The 19,558-nt window shown below is 52.5% G+C and overlaps 4 protein-coding genes across 4 annotated transcripts; 2 read left to right on the top strand and 2 right to left on the bottom strand.

Annotated features, from left to right (window-relative positions):
- Positions 1-776: 776 nt before the first annotated feature.
- ALTATR162_LOCUS5750 (uncharacterized protein) lies at positions 777-5,166 on the bottom strand (the record flags this gene model as incomplete). Its single annotated transcript, XM_043313369.1, has 3 exons — positions 777-1,640; positions 1,698-3,581; positions 3,634-5,166. 3 exons carry the CDS (start codon positions 5,164-5,166, stop codon positions 777-779), a joined length of 4,281 nt encoding a protein of 1,426 aa, XP_043169304.1.
- A 925-nt stretch (positions 5,167-6,091) lies between these two features.
- ALTATR162_LOCUS5751 (uncharacterized protein) lies at positions 6,092-11,029 on the top strand (the record flags this gene model as incomplete). Its single annotated transcript, XM_043313370.1, has 1 exon — positions 6,092-11,029. The coding sequence occupies one exon, from the start codon at positions 6,092-6,094 to the stop codon at positions 11,027-11,029; it is 4,938 nt and encodes a 1,645-aa protein (XP_043169305.1).
- A 503-nt stretch (positions 11,030-11,532) lies between these two features.
- On the bottom strand, positions 11,533-12,735 carry ALTATR162_LOCUS5752 (uncharacterized protein; the record flags this gene model as incomplete). Its single annotated transcript, XM_043313371.1, has 1 exon — positions 11,533-12,735. One exon carries the CDS (start codon positions 12,733-12,735, stop codon positions 11,533-11,535), a length of 1,203 nt encoding a protein of 400 aa, XP_043169306.1.
- Positions 12,736-13,301: 566 nt separating this feature from the next.
- ALTATR162_LOCUS5753 (uncharacterized protein) lies at positions 13,302-15,589 on the top strand (the record flags this gene model as incomplete). The annotated part of the gene is made up of 4 exons (XM_043313372.1): positions 13,302-13,438; positions 13,490-13,688; positions 13,740-13,837; positions 13,885-15,589. 4 exons carry the CDS (start codon positions 13,302-13,304, stop codon positions 15,587-15,589), a joined length of 2,139 nt encoding a protein of 712 aa, XP_043169307.1.
- Between the last annotated feature and the right edge of the window lie 3,969 nt (positions 15,590-19,558).

Raw genomic sequence — 19,558 nt, forward strand, 5'->3', positions numbered from 1 at the left:
TGTTCTTCTCCTTCTTCTTCTTCTTCTTCCTCTTCTTTCTTGACCTTGTTGCATGATTCGGAGGTAATGAGAATGATTCGAGGTATCATACCCCCTTTTTGGCGTTATTTGGATTAGAGCGACTTCTTCGAGTTTCAACCTTGGTACAGCGAGCGAGATGAGACATGGAAACTGGTGCGATTGTATAGTGTACAGACTTTTGCGAAGGGTATACTAATGATGGATGGAATGATGACCAAGGATCATCGGGACGATGTTTCACGGACTGTATGTAGTAACACCACAAAGCAATACATGGAACGATATTATGACGTACAACACTTGCTTCTGTGCATTAATTGAGTAAAAAGGTTCGCGTGAGCACAAGTCGAACGAAAAGGGTATATCACATTTGCTAGCTAGTCTCGCATTGCAGAGACTGGCCTAGATTTAGACTACAACGTTGCATAAGAACCAACGGAATCCAGTACTAACCTTCAAACGAAAGAGCAGATAGTAGAGAAACAAGAAACTGAGACTGTTCATAGCTACATACATAGGCATTACCTCGTTCATATCCCTTTCCTTTCCCGGTTTCGTGGTCCAGATCAACTGGCCTTGTGTATTGGTCATGTGTTGTGTTTTGAGGAATTGACAATGTGGTGGTGTGGGGAGTGATTGATGGGGGTGCGGGTGTTGTAATGATACATTCATGTCGTGCCGTAGCGAATGTGCTGTGGTATGGTGTGTTGGGGGATGTTGTGAGTTTTGGGAAGCAAGCATCTTCGAGTGATAGCCTACAACTCATCCTTTACCGCTTGGGTGGCCTGAGTAGCTGCGCTGGAAATGCTGCTGGCAGCCTCCTCAGCGCTACCGGAAGCAGCTGCGTACATAGAGGCAATACGGCTGTTGGCGGCGGCCACAGCGTCGGCGATCCGACTGTTTGCAGACTCCATGGCTCCTTGTTCGGGTCCATAGACGGCCGAACTGGCTGCTGAGGAGATATAGGCTGCGTTCTCGCTAGCGGCAGAAGCAACGTACTCGGCGTTGGCGCTGGCCACGGAGGAAATTGAGCTGTAGACACCACCGGCACCGCTTGTAGCTGATGCAACGTAATCGCCTGCAGTGGGCGTACCGAAGATAGCTGCGCTGATGGCAGCTTGAGCAGACACGGCGGCAGATGAAAAGCTGTCCTGAGCTGATTGTGTACCATAAACCTTCTCACTCACTTGAGATTGGATAGAAGAGTAGGCGCTCGCAACTGATTCGCTGGCCTGCTCTGCAGCACCCTTGGGGGTTCCGTAAAGAGCGATAGAAGCACTCTCTACGGCGAGATCCAAGGACGCACTAGCTTGGCTCAAAACGTCTTCGATCATGGCTGGGGGCGTGAAGACGGCACTGACGACTGACGAAGCAGAAGCGTACGCGTCAGCAGCAGCGTCAGTAACGGCTTCGTAACCGTCACCAGCGTACGAGCTAGCAGCGTTGATACCTTCGTTGGCGTAGGATTGGGCAGAAGCCATGGCTGCAGGCAAACCTGTGGAGTATGCGGACGCGAAGCGGTTCATGACACTCTCAGTGAAGTCGGGCTCTTTCCCAATGACTAGCTCCGAAATAAGAGCCTGAACCTCGGCATATTGTGAAGCGGCAGCTGCGGTGGCCTTGTATAAAGTTAGTGTTTGTTTTGCATGTAGTTCGCACATCAGATTTGTTCTTACCTGAGCACCATATGCGCCAGCCTGAGAGTAAACAGACTCTGCCCATGGCGTAGGCTGGCCGTAGACCTGACTACTCGCCTGAGCGATGAGTTCTTCCCAGTTTTGGCTGGCTTGGGAGGCTACCGACTCGGTCCAGGGGGTTTCAGAGCCGATGACACCGGAGCTGACTTGGGAAGCGGCCGACTCGGCAGCAGCCTGGGCGTTCGAGACGGCCGATTGTGCTGATCCAGAGATGTAAGACGCCGCGGACTCGGCGGATCCAGATACCACGGATGCAGCAGAAGCTGCAGATGCAGAGGCAACCGAAGCCAAAGACTCAACTGTTCCTTGCTGGGAACCGTATACAGCGGTTGATGCAGCGCCAACAAATTCAGAGTACCGGGCGTGGGCAAGGCCTACAGCTTCATAGTACTGTCGACGAGCTCCGTCGGCAACGCCAGTAGATTGAGGCGAGAATTGGGCGGAAGCCTGGCTAAGGCCTTCGGCGAGACGGGAGGACGCAATAGAGGAGACCGACTCAAAGTAGCCCTGAGTAGGGCCAGCGGCATAGCTCTTCACCGACTCAGTGTACTTCATAGCGTTGGACAACCGCTCACTGGCAACTGCGAGAGAATCGGAATAGGCTTGCTCAAAGTAAGAAAGCATGGTTTGGTGGGCAGGCTGGGGTTCTCCAGAGACCAAGAGAGACAGCTGGGCCTTTGCATTCTCCAACTGCTTGCTTGCCGCACTCACGGCGTCGTTGTAGCGCGAGCTTGCCTCAATCTGAACAGTCTGGATTATCGCCGTGGGTGTCGGGGTACCATAGATGGCGTATGATGCCGCAGTCACAGCCTGAGCGTATTTGTCGGCTACAACGCTGGTAGCACTCTCAACGGCCGGTTGCTCGGTACCATATAGAGCGCTCGACGCGGCAGCAAGAGCCTTGGCGTACTGCTCACTTGCGACTGACGAGGCGGATTCGACCGTGCCCTGGGTCTTAGTAGCACCTAGGAGCGCTTCGCTGACTGCTCGGCTTATCTCAGCCGCGCGATCTCCAGCGTCGGCGACGACGCTCTGCAATTTGCTGGAGTACGTGTCGTCCTCATCGTCATCGTCCAGAGGTTGCTCCAATACGATTTCCTTTGCCTCGGCGAGGATTTGCGCATTAGCGCCACCCCATACTTTCTTGGGCGATTCGTAGGCTGCAGAAGCCTTGGAGGCCGTGTCGTCAATCACTTCAGATGCCTTGGAGGAAGCTTTGGACAGCAAGCTCTCAGATGGAGGTGTACCTTGGATAGCTTCAGACGCTTTGGACGAGATTTGAGACGCTGCGTCTTGAACAGAGGATGCGACACTCTCAGCAAGTGGGGTTGAGCTGCCTGAAACAGCCTCAGAGACCTGCGATGAGGCTTTGGATGCTGCGTCCTTGACAGATGAAGCGATGCTCTCAGCAAGGGGTGTTGAGCTACCCTGAATAGCTTCGGATGCCTGCGAAGAAGCCTCAGAGTATATACTCTTGGCGGAGGATGCAATGCTCTCGGAAAGCGGTGTGGAGCTGCCTTGGATCGCTTCGGCAACCTGAGATGATGCTCCCTCAACGTTCTCCATGACTTGCTGAGCAGCCTTGCGGACACGGGGCGCGAAGACTTTGTCAGAGAAATCGTCACTGGCATCGCCGGCCCAGATCTTGGACTTGGAAACATCCTTCAAGCGTACCAGCTCGGCAACCATATCTGACGCAATAGCCATGGCCTTGTCTTCGAGCTTCTTGGACTCCTCATGGGCAAGGCGAAGACCTTCGTGTCTTGAACCAACGGCTTCGACTTCGGCCTGCCACTCGTTGAGTGTGTTCCTTAGCTTGTGGTAGTTCTGCCAGTCCTTGTACGTAACTCCGTCAGTCCATGCCTGCCATGATAGTTAGTAAGGCTTGTAAAGAGGAAAGCTGAGTATAACATACCCATCGCATGCCTACTTCTTGGAGACCGAGGCTGTGGATCTTCTCGAGCACTTCGACAGTGCTCCTGACGGCAGCTTGTACTAGGGAATCAGTCTCCTGGTCGTACGATGCCTTCCAAACACGAATGTCCTGGGCGCGCTCCTTGACTGTGAGGCCGAACTCGCGAGTCTTGGTGCCGCATTCCTCGTACGCAGCCTCTAGGTCGGCATCGGTAGCGTCTTCCGGAAGAGATTGAATAGTCTTCTTAATGTAGCTCTTCAGCTTAGCAATGGTGGAGTCGGCAGTCTCTTCTAGCTTAACAACCAGAGCCTTGCCATGTCCATTGACAGCATTGTCAATCTGTCGCTTGGTGATTTCTGCAACGCGTACCTCGAGATCTTCGGAACCCTTGTCTGCCGCTGTAGCGAACTTGGTCTGCCAATCACGGAGATCTTGATTGAGCTTTTCTTGCAGTTCAGCGCCAGTGAGCTTGGGCTCAGAAGGCTTGACAGAAGTTGCTTCAAGCTCACCGGAGGCGGTGCTAGCTGCTGATTCGCTGCCGAAGAACTCATCAAGCACACCCCAACCAGACCCTTCGGTAGAGCTGGGAGGAGGTACAATGGAGGCGGAGGAGCTGGCGATGGTGGGAGTGTCCTTGATAGACTCTGTTGAAAGGACAGTCTCGGCATCAACAGCAGAGACAACGGACTCGATCTTCTGTTGGTCCCTGTAGCGGCCTAGGCGTTCAGAGATACGGACCAACTGAGGCTCAACGTTATCGCCATATAGCACGCGCAGCTGGGGCCAAACAGTGCGGAGAATGAAGGCCCAGGTGGCATCCTTTGCAGTATGGACGTGGGGATAGACAATATCGACGAGAACGTGATGGCCATAGGCGTGACCCTGCTGGAGGTACGGCTTAGACTGCTCATAGGCTGGCAGCAGAGTATGGACGTAGATGTCTTCAGAGCTAGTCCTGAGGTCGTTGTAGTATGGAGCAGCAACATCAGTCGCCTTCTTGACATGAGGGCCCAGGTATACATCGTACTGTCCCTTGACTTGCTTTTGGACATTCTGCAGCTGGGGCCGAATCGACTTGTCGTATTGCGTCTCTGCATATTTCCTCGCATGCTCGACCCTGTGTGCACCGTAGGTAGCGTAGTTGTCCTGAGCGAATGTTGTAATTGGCGTGGTGTAGGGCTTGACCTTTTCAATCTGCGGGGCGACATAGGTCTCGTAGTATGGGTCGAGATAGGGCGCTGCGTAGGATCGGGTCTGCAAGTAGGGTTTGCATACGCGTGGAGAGTCGTCGTTCAGCTGGTGGAGCGATGTGGGACACCGGAACAGGAAGGTGATGATGAGATACCACGTGGATAGTCTGGCAATCATGCTTGTGAAAGCTCCCACAAGGCCTCGTTTTGGCTTTCGTGATCGTGCCGACCGCGACGTGAGCTGCGTCTTGTCTGCGTGGCCGTTGGCAGTGCCATTGGTGGAACCGTTCAAACTGCCATTCTGCTTGGACTTCTTCGCCCTTCCGTTGGCCTGGGCGGCCATGCTCGCGTGTGGTGAGCGATAAAGCGGTGACGCTGTGTGGCTGACCAGCTTCAGGGTCTCGAGGTTAGTGGCACTGCGCCAGTAGAGAGACGGGTATTGCTACGTACAAAAATTCAGCAATGGGCGGCAGCGTCTGGTTTGTTGATGTCCAGGGAATAATGGTGATGGATGGCAGCTCAAAGTAACTTGTCTGTTAGCGCTGGGGGAGGACAACCGAGCTGCAGCAGTGATGTAATTGCACGTGCGGACGCGGGACGGGAACACGATATCAAGATCAGGATTTGCACTTGCGATAGGGCGCTGGAGCGCGGTAGATGGTACAACTACTACGTGGTGGAACAATCGAACTTTGAGAAATGACAGCTGGAAAAGGCGAACTGGCTATCGCGATGTCCAGTCTTAAACATGTGGTGCCTCAGGCTGCCCCTGCAGTTCGCGTCTCGAAAAGCACGGCTGGCTGCCGACGGTACTCAAGTAGCCCGTGTTGGTTGTACCTAGAACGCACACAAAGACAGGACAACCATGCATGTGAAGATCCGATCGTCTGCCACTGGTTTAGACTAGAGAATCATCTACACAATCGCACTAAGTACTAGGTCGCCGTCTTTGCCAGGGGTGGTTGACTGCCAAGACCGAGCGTATCTGGCGGCGGCGACATCACCACTTCGGTTTGTTACACTCAACCACGGTTCTGACCGCAACGCCTCTTTGGCCTTCTCTGCTCCTGCCGTTTCATTTCCCTAATTCCTATATTGCACTCGACCACGCAGTACTTGCCCTGTACTATTCACCCAACTTCGTTGCTCTGATTCCGATGCATACTTGAGGTCTCCATCTGCGGCATCTGCCCGAACCCGAACCGCAACCTCCGCTTTCCTTCAACCAGCCTCTTCTATCCAGTGTATACTTTTAATCACACTCCACCATGGCAACTGACGCCGAGCCCCTCAGTGCGGGGCTATTCGACGAAGCCTCCGCGCACGACGACGTAGCCCAAACCTCCGACCCGCAAGCCGCCGACAAAGACGAAGCCGATACCTGCCGCATATGTCGAGGAGAGGGCACCGCTGAAGAGCCTCTGTTCTTTCCTTGCAAATGCAGCGGCAGCATCAAATACGTCCACCAAGAATGCTTGATGGAATGGCTGTCGCATACCCAGAAGAAGCACTGCGAACTGTGCAAGACATCGTTCCGCTTCACCAAACTATACCACCCCGGCATGCCGAATCGCATACCCACGGCTGTCTTCGTACGCCGCGCTGCTCTACACGTCCTCAATATGTTCGCAACCTGGTGTCGGGGACTTCTTGTGGGCGCTGTGTGGCTCTTCCTGCTCCCCTGGTGCATGCGCGTCGTATGGCGCAGCCTGTTCTGGGTCGGCGACGGTGGCTGGTCACAAGAATTGTTTGTCGACACCCCTCAGACGCCAATCACGTCTGAGACACGTGGGCTGTCCGCTAAAGATATGGACTTGGTTCGTGCCGCCATCGATACCGCCAAGAGCAACAACTCGACTGTGCATCTATCAGAGACGACCTGGCCCATGACGATATCATATACCCCAATCAACACCACAGCCAGCGAATCCATCCTCTGGAACTATGCCAAGCGTTTCTTCTTCGGTGTGCCGTACCCCTTCTCTCAGCTTGCGCAGATCGACAAGCCAAGCTACTTCGCTACTTTTGACAAGAACGGCACAGTCTCCAACGTTACATCAGACCCCCTCGGCATTCGCAGCCCGTCACTACTGTCCGATGTCCCATTCTTCAACTGGTTCCAGTCCCAAAGCGCCAATCGATTTATCATCGACGTTATAGAAGGGCAAATCATCACTCTACTCGTCGTAGTAGCTTTTATCCTCGTCTTTCTTATCCGAGAGTGGGTGGTCCAGCAGCAACCTGTAATCAACATGGTTGCTATTGGTGACAACGCTGCTGCGCAAAGGGCTGCGCTCGTAGAAGAAGAGGCCCTTGTGGACAATGTGGTTGTTGACGAGGGTGAGTTGGAAGAGGCTCTAGATGCCCTAGGTGCAGAGGTGGCTGAGGAAGCTGAAGAGGCTCACGAACCTGCAAATGTTGACGAGAACGAACCAATCGCCCCTGGTGGCCCCGCTCGCGAGATCGATGAGCCTGAGGCCTCCGAACCTACAATACGCCGAGTTCGCCGGTCTTCCTCGCTTCGCAGAGAACGCGACGAGCTTGTTCGCAACATAGTACGGGATGGTCTGTCCGATGATGATGCAAGGTCAATGATGCAATTGGGGACATCTGATAACCTTGCGGATGCCTTCAATGAAGGCGTTCCGTCTCAGAACTTCCAAGAGACACTTGAGCGAGCAATGAACACGAGAGATACCTCGAACCGAGCTGAAAGCGACAGCGAGGCTAGCAGTCCGATCTTCCCTGCGAGGACCTCGTCACTCCCTCAACCCCCAGACTCAACACTAGACGTAGCAAGTTCCGAGTCGTCTTCATCTTCATATAGACCAAACATGCCAGCACGCGATAAGTCCTTTATTGCGACAGAAATTCGCCGCAGCCTAGAGGAAGGTAATACATGGTCATTCGAGAACGTACCACAAGCGTCGGCATCGAACACAAACACGGCTGAGAACGTGCCCGATTCTTGGGAAGATGACGACAATGTGCATCAGCGAGATAATCAAGAGCCCGGGGCTGCATCAGACCAAGAACCGGGTAGTGAGCACAGTAGTGGAAGCTGGCAACAAGTCCCTGAAATTGTGGAAGATGACTCTGACCAAGCGCTGGAAGGAGAACATGTTCACGACAAGGGTAAAGCCAAGGCTACCGATACCAGTACAGGCAATGTTCTACAAGAGTCAACATCGCCTGCAGAAAGTAGCGCCACTAATCTAGACAACGCAATTACAGTTGATACTACGATTGAAGTTGATAACAGCAGTAGCCAGCCTGAACAAGATCCGAGCACACATCAAGATCAGACAGACTCTGAGGTGGCCCGACGAGATTCAGATGCAGCTAATGTCCATCCGGCAGAGCTTCAACCTCCACAAAACCCGATGAACCAAGTTCTAGACTGGATGTTTGGCGACATAGCACCGACGGTGCAAGCCGCTGAGGAAGGAGGCAACGATGAGCATATCGTGCGCGATCTAGCAGACGAGGCGCCCTTTGTCCCATTCTTAGGGAACGAGCCGCGGGATCATGGCAATGCTGCACCCCAAGACCCTGAAGTCGCCGCCGCTGCTGCACAAGCTGGCATAGACGTCAACGACCAGGAAGCAATCGAAGATGCAGAAGACTTGGAAGGCATACTTGAGCTCATCGGTATGCAAGGGCCCATCGTCGGTCTCTTCCAGAACGCCTTGTTCAGCGCTGTGTTGATATCCGCCACACTGGCTTGCGCTGTCTGGCTTCCTTATCTCTGGGGCAAAGTCGTCATCCTATTCATGGGAAGTCCTATCTCGCTCTTCGTCAAGCTCCCTCTGCAAGTCATCGCGGCAGTCACAGACTTCATCGTCGACGTCACTCTCTTCCTAGTGGCCGGTACGACGTATTGGGGTTCTTATGCCATCTCTAGTCTGGTCAAACTATGTTCCTTGGGGAAGCTATCTCAGACCATAGAGGGCCCACTCCGCGCAGTGTCTACACCAGCTTATTCGCTTGCAGAGAGTGCCATGGTTCGCATTGGAAAGATGTTCGTCGAATCACCTCTGTCGCCTCGTCCCGACTACTTCCGGCTCTCGGTCAATGCGCATGCTTCGTTGCGAAGCTTGCAGAACACGACTTCATTCGCCATGAACGAGACTAGTAACCTTGCGAACGCTATCATCGAGGAGATTTCAGCAGACTCACCGCCCAGGCTTGTGTTGAGAGTCCTTGGGGGCTTACCTTCGTTGGTCCAGAATGTCTTTACAACTGCCTATGGCCAATGCAGCGCTCTGCTGACATGGCTTTGGACGTCCAAGTCGTACAAGATTACCTTTGATCTGGACCTGAGCCGCAACACCACTGCAGCATACACTGCAATGGAGCGGTGGACAGCGAGCGACCGCCTCATCGCAATTCTTGCTGGCTATGGGTTCTTCGCTTTCGCCGGCGCCGTGTATCTTAGGCGCGGAACCCCTTTCAGCTCGTCGCAGCAAGGGCAGAAAATTGAGCGCGTTCTCTCCGACATATTACAGCAAGCTGGTGGTGTGCTGAAAGTCATCCTTATCATCAGTATAGAAATGTTGGCGTTCCCGTTATACTGCGGTCTGCTTCTCGACTTGGCCATGCTTCCGCTGTTCAGGAATGCTACGCTGTACAGCCGGTGGCAGTTCGCGAGAGAAAGCCCCTGGACATCTGGATTTGTGCACTGGTTCATCGGCACTTGCTACATGTTTCACTTTGCCCTCTTTGTGTCCATGTGCCGCAAGATCATGCGCAAAGGCGTGCTGTACTTCATCCGCGACCCAGACGATCCAACATTCCATCCTGTCCGGGACGTTCTGGAGCGTAGCGTCACAACTCAACTTCGCAAGATCGCCTTCAGTGCGCTCGTGTATGGAGCCCTCGTCATCGTATGCCTCGGCGGTGTCGTATGGACCCTGAGCCGCGCTACTACGAACGTCCTACCAATTCACTGGACAACAGAAGCGCCTTCGCTAGAGTTTCCGCTCGATCTCCTCTTCTACAACTTCCTCACGCCAGTCATTATCAAGTTCTACAAGCCGAGCGAGGGTCTGCATACCATCTACAAATGGTGCTTCCAGAAATGCGCTGGGTTCCTGCGTCTGTCCAACTTCCTCTTTGGCGACAAAGTCCTCACGCAAGAAGGCGACGACGGCCGATATGTTCGTGCACCAGCCTCTGATCAAGCTCGCATTCCAAAGGGTCAGCCTGTCTTTGTCGAAGTCGACCGGGACAACGTGCGCAAAGATGGGCAGACCGAGGGTGGAGTACACAATTCTGATCTCGTATCGATGGTGTTTATCCCACCGTGGTTCCGCGTGCGCATTTTCTGCTTCATCGTCACGATATGGATCTTCATGGGTCTATCCGGAGTCAGCGTGACAATCCTACCTCTCCTCTTCGGCCGCTACCTCTTCTCCCTCTTCCTTCCACCAACCGTCGAGATGAACGACATCCACGCCTTCTCCCTCGGCGTCTACACGCTAGCCAGCATCGGCTACTCGGCCTACCACGCTGGAAAGTTCATTTCCTCCCTCAACAGATCCATGCCCGACCCCATGTCCACGCTCCACACAATCGCAGCAACAACCTCGCGCGTTGGCGGCCGCGCCCTCCGCTTCTCATACGTCTGGGCCACGCTCATTTTCGCCATCCCCTTCCTCTTCGCCGTCCTCCTTGAACTCTACTTCCTCATGCCCTTGCACGCCTACCTCGGCCCCAAGGAACCCCACGTCGTCCACGTTATCCAAGACTGGACTCTCGGCTTCTTGTACTCTCGTCTCGCCGCGCGTTTAGTGTTTGCGAACCGCAATTCCCGTCCTGCACGCGCGTTCAAAGCTGTTATTCGTGATGGCTGGCTCTACCCCAATGCCAAGATTGCGACGAGATGTTTTCTTGTGCCTGTGTTGGCGCTGTTCCTCGTCGCCATTGCTGTGCCGTCTAGTTTGGCGTTTGTTACGTCCAGAACACTTTATCGCGGTGCGAGTGAGGCGACGAAGAACTTGCTTTGGCGCTTTAGTTTCCCGGCTGTGGGGCTCGCTTTGGTGTTTATGTGGGCTTCTTCGGCGGTTGTCAGGTTGCTTGTGAGATGGAGGTTGGTTGTTAGGGATGAGGTTTATTTGATTGGGGAGCGTTTGCATAATTTTGGGGAGAGGAAGGCGCCTGTCCAGTCGGCGTCTGCGATGGATACTGGGACTCAGACTGCTTAGGCTGTGGCTGGTAGATTGGGGTATTAGTTGGGGGTTCTTTTTTCGTTTCGCGGTTTCGTTAGGGGTTTTTATATTCTTTTATGATACCTTTCTCTGAAATGTTTGGACTAGTTGGTCGTAAGACGGCTAACTACCTAGTTGTACCTCAATCTCATGCCTTCATCGTTCAACATGTAGTTTACGTTTGCTCCGGATACCCTACTTACTTCCTCCTCCAGCAAAGATGCGAAAGCACTCATTGAATACCGTCTTTCATCTCGTTTCGTCTCATGTGAGAATAGTGTACAAGTGTCATATCCAAGTGTGAAAAAAGAAAAAGGCCACCAAGGGCAGAATAGAGATGTGCAGTATGCTGAGTAACGAGTAACTGCTGTAGTCTTGAGGCATTTTGGTGGTAGTACCAAGTGTCTTGGTGTTTGGTGTGGATGTGGGATGTTGGGTATGCTCAGTGACCCATACCTGGGCTTGTGCTGGCCACGATCGGCTCAATGCCTCAGTATTCTTCACTTACGCTTCCCAGGCTTAGATCGTGTCGTCGGCCGCGATGGAGCGGTTTTAGCATGGCTTGATGCTGTGGGCGCGTCGAATGACCTCGTTGCTTTCTTCTTGAGCACCTTTGTAGAACCTTCACCAATGGGCTCGTCTTCTGCCTTCCGCTTAAGAGAAGTCTTTTTTGTGTCAGTCTCTGCAGCTAGGTGGGTCGAAACGTTGTTGGAAGAAGCGATGCTGGTCTCGGAGACGCAAACACTGCGCTTGAGGTCCGATGAGGGCGGCGTTGGTGGCTGGTGTGCGGTTTCTTCTATTATGTCCTCCTCCTTGCCAGCGGTTTCTTGATCTGTCCCATTTCGCTGTTGAGCTACCCATGAAAGGAGTTTTTCTTCTGCATCTGCGTCATCTTCATCGTCCTCTCCACCTAGCATCGCCTCTGCCATCTCGCCCGCGATGTCGTCACCAGCATCCTTGTCCGTCGCCATACGCATGGCAAACTCGAGCAACTGTTGGGGGTCCATACCGCTAAGTGGTCCGCCAGCAGTAGCAAGTTGTCGCTGTAATGCTGCCATTAGCGCTTCCTGAGGTATGCCATCTTCTCCTTCGTCCATATCATCATCGTCTTCAACGTCGCCATCATCGTCTTCGTCGTAGGGAGGCGATACAGGCTCTGTAACAAACGCCACTTTTGCCTTACCTTTGCCCGGCCGTGATGGTCGTGTCCCTGGCGAACTGGGTGGTGAGCCTTTCGCCCACTCTGGTATGTCTGCGAGCTTCTCCCTCCAGTTCTTAAACAAAGCATATGGCTGCGCGTTGTCGTCGAGTGTCTTGGGCTTTGTGCCACGATTCGCCTGCGAACGCCAAACAATGGGCGAGTGTCCTAGTGGTGTCGGTTCGGTCTGCGTGTTCACACTCTCCTTGGCTAACCTCTTCTTAGCTGGAGCGCTCCTCACTACTCGCTTCCTCTTCAGGCCTGCTTTGGCGCCCTTTACATCGAGGGCTTGGAACTGGATATCGTCATAGCCGTCTGATGCGTACTCGAGGTCGTTGAAGTAGTCAAAACGGTCCCAGTCGTCCTCCATATCCTCATCGCCGCATGTTGCCGGTGGTGGTGAGGCAACAGCGTGCTCTGCGAGGTCGTCGGCTGCCATGTATTCATCTTCGACATAGAAGAAGTCGCCATCGTAATCGTCGTAGTCATCGTCGTAGTCGCTCATGTTGGGCGAGGTCGATGGTGGTGTATGCGATCACCTGCGCTGAATGCAGTCGAGGACGTGGTTTAATGCGAGGCGTGAGCGCGTGGTTTCGTGGCGCGTCGTGACTGGAAGGCGATAGGAGACGTGACTATACCGTTGCGCGCCTGTGTCGTTGGAGTGAGGGCCGAGTCGGGGTTGCGCGGTCGGGGTGAGTAAGGGTGTGAGGGTATGACGCGGGCGTGCAGAGCACTTCCCTGGGCGCACGGTGGTCATCAGCGCAACCTCAAGCCACCAGTTCGAGGGAGTCGAGACCAGCGGAGAGAAGACAGCTCGGCATGTGTGGCTGCCCGTGCGAATACAGACGCTGCCATACGCTCCTTCCCTATAGAGATGGCATGGATGCGACTTCCGCAATTGTTTGCTGCAGTAAACAGAGCGCGCCTTCCCCGCGAATTGACGTACCGCGGCTCCACGCGGCTTAAACACCACCGAGGCTCCTTCAGACTTCCTTCCGCAGTTCCACAAACAAGGTACTTTTGTAGCTGTTCAATCAATATTTTTTTGCTCCATATACCCATCTGGTGAACATGCGTGCCTTCAGAAAGTCTACTCACCTCTCCCGCCAGCTTCTCGCTACCAATGGCGTCCGCTACACCTCCACCATTGCGCCAGCTACCAAACCGCTTACCTCTGTGCTCATAGCGAACCGCGGAGAAATCGCTCTGTGAGACTCCAGATGGGACATGACAAAACTAGAACTAACACGAATTTCTAGGCGAGTTGGAAGAACAGCCTCGGAATACGGCATCCGAACCACGACTCTGTTCACAGACCCAGATGCTCGATCACAGCATGCCCTGAGCTCACCTTACGCCGTAAACCTCGGAGACCCTTCTGCATATCTTGACGGAGACCGCATAATACAGATCGCCAAGGAACAAGGCTGCCAGGGCATTCATCCGGGCTACGGCTTCGTACGGGTCTCTGTGGTTGATAACGTGGGCCCAAGCTAACAAGGGCGACAGTTGAGCGAGAACCCTACGTTTGCAAGGAAATGTACAGATGCAGGTCTGACATTCATCGGGCCGCCATGGCAAGCAATCGAATCTATGGGAAGCAAGAGGTAGGTGACAACCATCTACCCTAGACATGGTAACTAACACCGAGAAGTGAGTCGAAAGACATCATGACCAAGGCCGGCGTCCCCTGCATTCCAGGCTATCACGGCTCCAACCAAGACCCAGAGTACCTCAAAGAACAGGCAGCGAATATTGGCTACCCCGTGCTTCTCAAAGCTGTCAAAGGCGGCGGCGGCAAGGGTATGCGCATCGTCAACACAGAAGCCGAGTTCTTCGACCAGCTCGCGTCAGCGAAATCAGAAGCACGCAATTCTTTCGGCGACGAAGTCATGCTAGTGGAGAAGTACATCACTACGCCTCGCCACATCGAAGTCCAGGTCTTTGCTGACAAGCATGGGAACTGCGTTGCACTTGGAGAGAGAGATTGCAGTATCCAACGCCGGCATCAGAAGATTCTAGAAGAATCTCCGGCACCACACTTGGATGAGGCCATTAGGCAAGACATCTGGGAGAAGGCGAGGCAGGCTGCACTCGCAGTTGGCTATGAAGGAGCGGGCACAGTCGAATTCATCTTTGATAATGAGACGGGCGAGTTCTTCTTCATGGAGATGAATACAAGACTACAGGTCGAGCACCCTGTCACAGAGATGGTTACCGGTGAAGACCTTGTAAGATGGCAGCTTATCGTTGCTGAGGGTGGAAAATTACCTCTTACCCAGCAAGAGATTGAACAGAGGATCAAGGAGAGGGGTCACGCCATCGAGGCCCGCATCTACGCCGAAAACCCAGATATGAACTTCATTCCCGACTCCGGTCTTCTACTACATCTGAAGACTCCAGTACCCACATCTACGGTTCGTATCGACTCTGGCTTCATCGCGGGCGACGAAGTATCCTCGCACTACGACCCCATGATTTCCAAACTGATCGTCCAAGGCCCCACGCGTGAGGCTGCGATCCAAAAGATGCGAGCCGCCCTAGAAGAGTACGAAGTTGCGGGTCCCATAACAAACATCGAGTTCATCAAGCGCATGTGCGTATCTCCAGACTTTGTCGCTGGCGACGTTGAAACGGGATACATCCAAAAGCACCACGCTGAGCTCTTCACACCCGAGCCCCCAGCACCAGAAGTCTACGCACAAGCCGCCTTGGGTCTTGCACTGCAAGAAATCTCCTCGTCAAGAGGAGATGTATGGACTGGACCGCCCGTGACAGCTGTAGGTTTCGGTTTCAGTAGCGCATACCAACAGCGGGAATTCAACCTCATCGAGATTCCCGCCGACGGCAAAGGAGAAGCCAAAGCAACAGAAGTCAGTATCCGGCAAATCGGCCCCCAACAATTCGACATCACCGTCGGTGACAAAACATATCCAAACGTCACATCAACCTTCTGCCCTTCCAACAACACATTAACTTCTTTCTACCCTCACACCCGCCTGGCCACAACCTTCATCCGCGACGAAGACCGCCTCACCCTCTTCCACCTCGGCCGCCAACACCGCCTCAAACTCGCAATGCCCGAGTGGACAAAGAAGGCGCTTGGCGTCAAGGACGTGGCAAACAGCGTTCTCGCTCCTATGCCTTGCAAGGTCCTCAGAGTAGAAGTCGAAGAGGGTCAGGAGGTCAAGAAGGACCAGGCCCTTGTTGTTATTGAGAGCATGAAGATGGAGACAGTGATCAGAAGTCCGAGTCACGGTATTGTTAAACGTATTGTGCATGGTAAGGGGGATCTATGTAAAGCGGGGACTGCGTTGGTGGAGTTTGAGGAGCCAGACGCGGAGGCAGAGTCGAAATAGTGATTTGGTATGCATAGTTCAGAATGTGTGCGAAGCACCTAAAAATTTTTATGAGTTATGATGTTCATCTGGTTACTTGGGAATTTACATGTGAACAGTTTTCCTGGGGGGTTTTCGTGGTGAGGATATCGAGACATCATCACAAAGAAAGTCCTGAACAAGTCTACAAAACAGTATCTATATCATGTTAACCCAATTTATGCTATTGATCACATATTTCATGCTGTGAACTGTGTTGGTTGGGTTATTTTTGTGCTTTGCAAAAAAAAGTGACAATCGAATACTGTTCGTGGAACGTATGGTCGAAAATTGAAGAATGTATGATATAATCACACGCAACATTGCTGGCCATATTTAATACGAGTCTATCATAGGGATACCGGCATGTTTCTGTCTACAACACGGAGTCATAAAAAATATATCAAACACGAGAAGTCTGTACCACAAAAGTATATTGCAAGAAAAAGGTAACATTAGAGGGCTTATTGTAAATGTTACTATTCTCCTACCATACATGTAGGAGATAATGGAAAAGCTGTGTATACAGGTTCTCCTATACATGTTCTAATGTTTACGCCTGTTATATAGAGCTAAAATATACGTCCATGTCACTACTAGTTGAAAACGCAGCTACTGATGAAGAGCAACATTCACACAGCACAGGACTTCAGCATCGACATATTTCAAACGTCATGGTGGCAACATATCTACAGTATAGGATAGAAGTTATATCATTCACGTAGTTCACTTCTACATGAACGAGACCACACTTCTTCCTTGTCAGGAGAGGTCATGTTATAGTAGCGTAGTGCAATCTTGAGATGGCTACCGCAACGACATGCCTCCTTTTCCAAGTCCAGCTGTTGTATCTACGTGATCGAAGCGTTGAGTTCGGAAGGGAGGCTACGCTGGTGTTCCGATGGAGGCGTGAGGAAGACACGAGAGACAGGGAGGGTGATGGACAGGATGGAGTAGACTAACTAGATTGTATGGTGGAAGTTATCGTCTACTAAGTATTGTCTGTAGTGGACGTGTGAGTGTTGGGAGGGCAGAATCACAATGGACTGGTTGCCCTCGTGGTTCTGCGATGCGTGATGAACCTACTGCTCATTTTGGTCATAGGCCTGCCATTATGACGAGATGGCTACAGACGTACTTGGCTGGAAGAGAGATACCATGGAAAGCAAGAACGATCGCGAGAAGTACGTCATGGCAGTCATAGGGAACGACGGCCCTTCTTCTGGGCCGAATACTTTCTTGTATACCGGTTTCCTGTTGCACATCACCCATCTGATCAAGGCATTGTTGTGCGCAGCATCTCAAGACCTAGTGCGGATCAGATGGGCACGTACTGGGCCTCCGTTCCGTCGTCTTGGATTCCGTGATCTGTCATCGATCTTGAGGAGCATCGTATGGGGAAACTTAAACCTCCGCGGCCCACAGTTTAGCTGAGACCCAGCAAGTCTGATCTTCACAAGGTCTATTGGCTTGACTGGAAAAGTGTCGCGGACCCGGTTGTTGGCTGCAGATATCAGCTGTTCACATCAGTCAGCCCGAGACGGGACGATGAGCCCGACGATAGTGATGACAAGGCTTCCCCTCCAGTGCACTGTAATGTAGTCCGTGAGTTCGAAACGCCCAAGGCAGTATCTCCCCCCACCTCAACAGTGCAGTAGTTTGTGGCAAGAAAAGCTTCTAATCAAGTTTAGGAACTCTTGTGCCGTACTTACGTTTTACTGCCCTTGCTCAACCTGTGACTGGTGGAATGCGCAAGTTAGGCTTGCCTGAGAGCAAGTTGCTTTGGGCCACTGATAATCCCGGTAGTTGGCTGTCCCTTGCTCTCCCCGTCGGCCAGGAACATCCTACGAGGAAACAGCCAACGGGGTGACTGCCAGCTCATCTATGTTCCCCGCACACTTGCGTTTCGCTTCACGCCTCACTTGCTCTTGGGCAGTCGTTACGAGCCTGGATCTTTCTTGGATCAAGGCGGACGTTTGGAGCAACGGCAGGTTGATGCTGATCTTGGGTAGCAATCATATGTACAGTAAGCCGTAGTGTATAACGCGTCAGTAGGTGGGCCGATAAGGTAAAGAGTGTTGAGATCTGATGGAGACTACAGTATATTTTGGGCCTTGGTTGTACAGACTGTGAGGGATGATGAGGAGATGGTACGAGCTGTTGAAGGTTGTGAAGCTGCTAAGGTGCTTGCGAACGGCAATGGTGTTCTCATCAAAGTGAGGCGATCACTGACGACAGCTCTTTCAATTTACCAGTGAAAATGGAGTCAGCGGACCGAGCACCTCGAAACGTTCATGCAGCGCAATGCGAGTGCTCCAACCCGGGCATTTCTCCGTTGCGCACGTCAAAGGGAGTGTCTTGGGTGTGGTTATAAGTGGAAATGTTCTCAGCGGCACGCGTGTGCTGCGTAATATGAGACAGAAAATCCTGATCTCAACCGGGTTGCGCTTCCACCAACGGCATTCCAGAAGACTCTTGCTGCTTGTATGGAACTGGCCATGACATCTTTGACTGGCCACATATTCCCAGCGCGACAACCCGATCATAATTGCCAAGTCGTACGATAAGGTTGAAACAAGTCGAGGGAGCCCAGCCTCCCAGATCCTAGGTGAAATACAAGGCCGTTAGCAAGATGCTAGACCCGATCGTTTGAGTTTGAAGGCGTCCGGCTGTCAATGCGGGACGTGATTGTGAAACACCAGTCTGAGCATCTCCTCGAACATGTCAACGTTCCATGAAACCTCGATATATTCGAAGCAACAACTGCATCGCATGTACTCACGACTTTGCGCATTGCATCGGCGTGCACGCCTTTGCATGCTCCGAGGGTACAGAAGTATCATAATCATTGCGTTGTGGTCCCAAAGCTATTTTGAGTGTTGTGATATCTGTGTGAGTTTCGGGGCTGCCGTGCTAGGCTCGAAGTTGTGAAACCTCTTCTTTGGGATCAATCTGCTGTTACACGCTACACGTGGCGCATTGCGATGTAATTCCAGTTTTCGTTTGTGGTCGCATCCAGCGCTCTGGATATGAAATGCGTGATAAGGAGATGAGCACACGATTGACGTGAAGGAAATGCATGTACTCAAAAGGAGGTTGGGTTTGGCGCTTTGTTCACTTCAGGATGAGCTTCCTTGGGAAGATCGCAGATCGTGATCCGGTTGTACTCCCATCACTACGCGGTCGTGCCGAGATAAAATGACGAAGGTCCTGCAGCGCAGCTCGAGATGACAATACGGGAGACTGTGCGCATGAACAGAGCAAACGTACACACGATCGCAAGGCTGGTGTATCGAGGTGCTTGACTCGACAAAAAAGCATGGAGCATTGGGCGAGCACATTGGTGAGCTACCCTTCTAGAAGGCCGCTAGAAGGCTACTAAGATCGTGAAACGCGTACCAGGGCCAATTACAAGTACCATTGCGATTAGAGTACGTACTCAGCTCTAGTTAGGCAAGCCTCAAAGTTATTTTTTCTGCAGTGTAAGGCGGACTATTGCATCTGACAGAAGGACCGACTTTGCTTGGTGCCAATCTCCAACGCAATGCAATTCATGCACCGCTCTTTCGAGGACTAGATATCGGTGCATGTACTGGTGTTTTGGAAGAGCAATTTCTCGACCAGCGTGTCAACCAACACCTCGTATATGGTGAAATGTGTCGGCGCTCGGTGACAATAGCATGTACCAGTACGATCTAGGAGTGGTCGAACTTGTGGTCGAGCGCATTTGTGCCGAGATATAGCCAACAGTACGCATCTGCATCAGGATATCGATAACCCAGCTATGGAAAATACCACCGAGAAGGCGATCTCTTGTTACCTTGCCAAGTATATAGTAAGAAAACGCGATCGTGGGCCGCGTATGTAAACAGGCCATGTCTATAGAAGTCACGCGTCTTGAACGATTGTGTCATCTTATCGAGAATCTATGTTAATTACGACTCAAAGATT

This window comes from Alternaria atra (assembly GCF_907166805.1).
Source record: "Alternaria atra isolate CS162 genome assembly, contig: 25, whole genome shotgun sequence".
Lineage (NCBI taxonomy): Eukaryota > Fungi > Ascomycota > Dothideomycetes > Pleosporales > Pleosporaceae > Alternaria > Alternaria atra.